At 43.1% G+C, this 6,000-nt stretch overlaps 1 protein-coding gene across 1 annotated transcript in view; it reads right to left on the minus strand.

Moving 5' to 3' along the window:
- Positions 1 to 5,853, minus strand: part of LOC311600986 (cytochrome P450 2J4-like) — a 48,995-nt gene extending 43,142 nt beyond the window's left edge. The window contains exon 1 of the mRNA XM_084788250.1: positions 5,515 to 5,853. Coding sequence (XP_084644376.1) covers positions 5,515 to 5,733 — 219 coding nt within the window. The 5' untranslated portion in view covers positions 5,734 to 5,853. The remainder of the gene's footprint in view (positions 1 to 5,514) is intronic.
- Between the last annotated feature and the right edge of the window lie 147 nt (positions 5,854 to 6,000).

Consider the following 6,000-nt stretch of genomic DNA (forward strand, 5'->3'; position numbering starts at 1 on the left):
AGGGTCTCCCTTCGGGAGTCTTTCAATAGTTTTTTAAAGCAGCCTAGGGAATGTACTTAACTGTCAAGAAATTAGAATTTTCTGGTTTCCTTGATTAATTTTTGTTTGAGATATTTAAAGCTTTTTTTTTTTACTAGAACTGATATGAAATAATTAAACAAGGCATGATGGTGCACACCTTTAATCCCAGTACTTGGGGATTAACACAGGCAGAACTCTTGAATTCCAACCTGATCTCCACAGGGCATAATCTACTGATAAGCTAAATTAACTACAGAGATGTAAATTTTTAAAACTTGAGACTTGAAACTTGTGGGAACATTTGCCATCTTCTCCCAATAAAGTAATAGTACCTTATTATTTGGCTGTTGCAAAGTTGATTCATATAGGTCAAATGCAAGGAAGAAAGTATTTTGGTAAAAAATCTGATTTTATTATTCAACCATATTCTAAGCAACAGTAGAATTGGCTGGCTGCTAACACAGATGATTGACCATTGGCTTGTGCACAATTTTCTGGGTATATAGATAACCATTTTCCCTCTAACAGGCTTCTCCATTTTTTAAATAAACATCCAGTTATTTTTCCTAAGATAGCTCAATTTCAGCCTGTGAGAGATGGTTTGCTGATTTTTACTGATGGGTCTTCTAATGGAAGATCTAGTTACATGATAGAAGGACAGGCATATGTTATTCCTACTACTGCTAAGTCTGCTCAAATTGCTGAGCTACAGGTGGTAGCTACTGTTATCCAACATTATTCCTTTTGTTCATTTAATCTTTAGACAGATAATGGCTCAGAGTATGTCAGCAAAGCTTTTCAAAAAATTTGTGACTCTTTTTCCATAAAGCATGTTACTGGTATTCCTTATAATCCTCAAGGACAAGGTGTGGTGGAACAAGCTCATTCTACCCTAAAAACCTAGTTACAAAAAGTAAAGAAAGGGGAACTTTACCCCCAATCACCTAGAAATGCTTTGAGTCATGTTCTCTTTATTTTACATTTTTTTTACTGCTTGATGCTAAAGGAAATTCTGCAACCTATTGATTCTGGCACAGCAATACTCAGTCATCCTTTGCTAGAGTGTAATGGAAGAATCCTTTAACTGGACAGTGGAATGGATCCAACACTGTATTAATATGAGGTTGAGGCTTTGTTTGTGTTTTCTTACAGGAACATGATGCTGCAAGCTGGCTACCTGAGACGCTTTTGTGTCAAGTGAATGCTGACATGGATGATGATCCTGCTGATGATCCTGAGGTCAGAGGTGAAGCTGGACACTTATTCCTGATCCTTCTGTTATTCAACCTGCTTCTTGGGCTAACACTCACTGCCTGATTTCCCTGTGTTTGAGGAGGAAAGGAGAACTTAAGTGTTCCAGTACCTCTAAGGCATCCTCCTTTCAGACCTGACTAAACTTTGGAGTTGGTGCTTTGCAGGGACTCCTCCAGAATATTTTTCTTCCAGAAACCCAGATTTTAAGCTTTATAAGTATTGTTCCACCCTAATTGTTAGGGTTAATTGCATCTGCAGCACTTTAGAGAACTGAAAAGGGACTTGTAGTGTGCTATTAAGTGATAAAATCTTTGCTATAATTCTGTTATTATTCTCATATCTACTATTGTTTTCGCCATTGCTTTACTAATATCATTTATGCCTTAACTAGGAGATCAGTGATTTAAGATGACTAAGCAACTTACAATGTCATGCTAGACATTTCTAGATTCCTTGTGAGCAGCCTGCAGCTAGATTCACATTTGATATAATCTCTTTAGGATTAATAGTAATCTACAGTATGGATTATCCTGACAGGGCTCAAAATTATAGCCTGTGCCTTCTGTCCTTTCTAACACAGCTCATGTCTCAGCAATTCCAGCTGATACAAGCATAAACACATGACATAGAGCTCAAACACATCGCCCTTCTTCATGTGCTGATATGTAGGCAAGCCAGAGATGGGTAAGAGTGAGTCTGAGCCTTATCTGACCTAAGACAAGCTATGAATGATGGAATTCATGTGCCAGTGACTGGGAAAGATAAGTGCCTTACTCACCAACCTAAGACAGGCTCTTCATAATATTATTTTAAGAAGGGGCAGATGTGGGAAGCCATGCTAAATTCGGCCATGTCAGAAATCCTGTGCTTAGGCTGCATGCTGTGACCTTCCAGTTGCTGAGCTTTTCCAGAGGAGGTCTTTGTGTTCCAGGCCATCCTTGGACTATTTACCTTTGAAAGAGGTAGGGAAGTCCCTACTGAGAAACACCTAGAGGGTTAAGGAAATCCTTTCAGAGAGCTACTCAGTAATAGGAAGCTCTAACAGAGAGCTATTCAGGCTATTGTGTTCTTCTTGCCTGGGAGCTAGAGAGAGAGGCATCAGAATAGATCCTATTGACCTTGCTATATAAACTCTTATTCATCTGCATAAAAGAGAATCTTGATCAGAAATTTCCTGACTTGATTCATTATTTCTCATGTCTCTGTACCCTACTTTCAATCCCGACTCCCTCTTTCAGATAAACCCTGATTTGATTTTTCCCATGGGCCGGGACACTTATGGAGCTGATGGAGGCTCAGTATTCATGTGGTTCCCTTAGTAACAACATCAGAGCCTGTTACTGATATGGACACCTGTTATTGGATCACCTTCTCCTAGTTGGAAAGACTTGTCTGGTCTCAGTTGAAGAGTCCACACTTAGTCTTGATACCACATGAAGCGGTGGGGTAGGATGTGATGGGTGGATGTCCTTCTCTGAGAAGAAGCAGAGGAGAATGAAAAAAGAGCATGGGAGGGTGGGACTGGAAAGAGAAGAGGTATGGGGATATAATTTTTTTCAAATGTTGACACTCCTCAGCAAAAACAAACAAACAAAAAATTGAAGTTAAAGAGAGGAAGCAAAGGGAAATTTGAGGATAGAAAGATACAATGATCAAAGTGGAGATTTTTACAGAAGACCTCAGCAGAGTAAAATTTGAGAGCAACCATGGGCTGTGTGGAGGTTGGAAGCAGCTCCAGCCTGCACAGCACAGAGAAGGCACATGGTGCACAGCAAGATGTACTACTACCAGACATACCACAGCTGTGCCTCAGTGTCCAGCTGTCTGCCACAACAAGAAAGAGGTGGTGCATGCCTTTTAACCCAGCACTCAGGAAGCAGTGGAAGGTGGATCTCTGTGAGCTCAGGGCCAGCCTGGTCTGCAGAGTGAGTACAGGAGAGTGATCACTACATAGAGAAACCCTGTCTCAAAAATCAACACACACACACACACACAAACCAACTGACCATACAAACAAAAACAAACAAACAAATGAATAAATAAATAAAGAAAATAAAACTCTTAAAGAGTGGTAGAAACTTCCTATTGTGCCAAACACAAACCTGCCATAAAGAACCCAACAGCATCAACCCACAAGGTTTGTTAATCAATATAGAAACTAAAAAATAAAAAAATCTGTTGAAAGCAAGGATAAATTTATGTATCACTCATGCAGAAATAACAATGGGTGCAATGAAGTGGGATACTACTTAAAAATATTAAGTGCAGATTGTTAACTTAGTGTCTATAATCAAGGAAAAGCAGTGCAGGAGTGGAGGGGAAGGCAGTGCAGAAGTGGAGGGGAAGGCAGTGCAGAAGTGGGGGGGGGAAGGCAGTGCAGGAGTGGGGGGGGAAGGCAGTGCAGGAGTGGGGGGGAGGAAAGGGGCAGTGCAGGAGTGGGGGGAAAGGCAGTGCAGGAGTGGGGGGGGGAGTGACAGTGCAGGAGTGGAGGTGGGGAAGGCAGTGTAGGAGTGGGGAGGGGAAGGCAGTGCAGGAGTGGAGGGGAAGGCAGTGCAAGAGTGGAGGAGAAGGCAGTGCAGGAGTATGGGGGGGGAGGCAGTGCAGGAGAGGAGGGGAAAGGCAGTGCAGGAGTGGAGGGGAAGGCAGTGCAGGAGTGGAGGGAAGGCAGTGCAGGAGTGGAGGGGAAAGGCAGTGCAGGAGTGGAGGGGAAGGCAGTGCAGGAGTGGAGGGGAAGGCAGTGCAGGAGAGGAGGGGAAAGGCAGTGCAGGAGTGGAGGGGAAGGCAGTGCAGGAGTGGAGGGGAAGGCAGTGCAGGAGTGGAGGGGAAGGCAGTGCAGGAGTGGAGGGGAAAGGCAGTGCAGGAGTGGGGAGGGAAAGGCATGCTGAGGCAACAAAGCTAAGAAGTGTCCTTCTGCTGGAGCCATCTCTGAAGGAGTGGAGAAAGGAACTGCTTGAGGTCAGAAAGGAAACTGAACCTGAAAGATCAGAGGAAAGACAGAGCAATGGGAGGATGAGTAAGGGGCGAAGGCCTCAGACTGTTCTGCCTGTGAGTTCCAGCTGCGCAAGACACTGAAGAGCAGGTTAGTGTGTGATGTGGTTTTCTGTGAGCGCAGACAACACCTGAGACAGCTGTACCACAAAGGGAGACAGGTGTCCTCCATGTTTGTGGTCTTTTCTCTTAGGTGGGAAATGGTGTTAGCAAAGTCTCCTAAGCTGCAGTGCTTACTGAATAACACAGAGCAGCTGCTGGGAGGGTGATAAAAAAGATATAATGAAAGATTCAAGATGAATAAAAAAGGTAACTACTTAGAGTGTCCAAGAAACACACAAGGCATTGATAATCGAAGAGTAAAGAAATACAAGTACATGATAAATCAACTAAATTAAGGATGAAGAATTCTTTTATTTCAATAAGTATAAAAAATAGTATACTCTCCTTTCCTAATGATAAGAGACAGGAAGAATAAATAATGGACCAAATAGTAGAAATAATAATTAAAAACAATGTCCCAAGTATGTTCTGTATAGGCACAAGACACAGGAAATTACTACAGATAAGAAGGGACATTATAGTCATTGCACCTTAACACCTACTGATGTTAAATGTGTAACACAGAGAAACACACACACACACACACACACACACACACACACACACACACACACACACCTGGAAGAAGGAAGAGATGAGGACAAACAGGCAAACTCTCAGTAGAACTGGAGACTTCAGTCCACTTTTTTCTGTAGTTGATAAAATCAGCAGGGGAGCAGTCAGCAAGGATGGAAAAACACTATACAAACATTAATAGGAGAGAACTGATATTATAGAAAATCTGATCAAGAGGACAGTTTTTCATGAATGAGTGCTTAACATCCTATACTAAGGGGCACTTGATTATATATTTCTTATGGCAGCAGAACTTATTTATCAAGATGAACTATTTTCCAGCCACCTACTTGACATGCTTAAAGCAATTGGAATCACACATAGTGTGTTGTCAGACCATAATGGAATAACAGAGTAAATCATTCATACAAGGATAATAAAATAACCCTTTTGGCATCAAAACATGTTGTCTCTTGAATCAGAGCCCAGATTAGAAACTAGCCCTACTGGATGGGTTATCAGACAGCCATCAGCAGCCTACAGATAGATACTTCCTCCTCCAGTGCAAGGATTCCTGTTCCTGCAGCTCAGAGAAGGGTCAAGGCACAGTCAGACACCCTGTCCCTTTCTTACCGGCTGGAGCTCCATATGGAAACGTGACAGGTTTAAACTAAACTGGAACACGTTTCCCAAGAAGGGCAGGCGCCAGGGTCCCGGAGGGTAGTTCTTGGGGTGTCTGCTTTTGAGGTGGGCAACCAGGAGAAGGAAGATGACAGCAGCCAGCATTAGAATCCAGAGATGATGGATCCTTGCCCAGATGTCAGCCATCAAGGAGCCCTCTGCTGCAAACATGGTGAGGGTCTGAGCTGAGCCAATTCCCTACTGACAGCCTTCTGTTAATTTCCACTCTGCTCTTTGCAGACCAAGCCACCCTCTGCCTTTTCAGAGCCCTATCTTCTGTTTTCTTCATCCTTCCCCTATTGGCCCTGCCCCATCTCTGGGCCCTGCCCCTATTGACATCACTGCACAGTACTGGAGGCGATCACAGAGGCTTCTGTTTCTCTACACCTTTACCCAATCTACTCCTTCCCCTGCCCTACTAAGTCTTGTCCTGTTGTG

The sequence above is a fragment of the Acomys minous genome (assembly GCF_964271855.1).
Source record: "Acomys minous genome assembly, chromosome: 1".
In the NCBI taxonomy this organism is placed as follows: Eukaryota; Metazoa; Chordata; class Mammalia; order Rodentia; family Muridae; genus Acomys; species Acomys minous.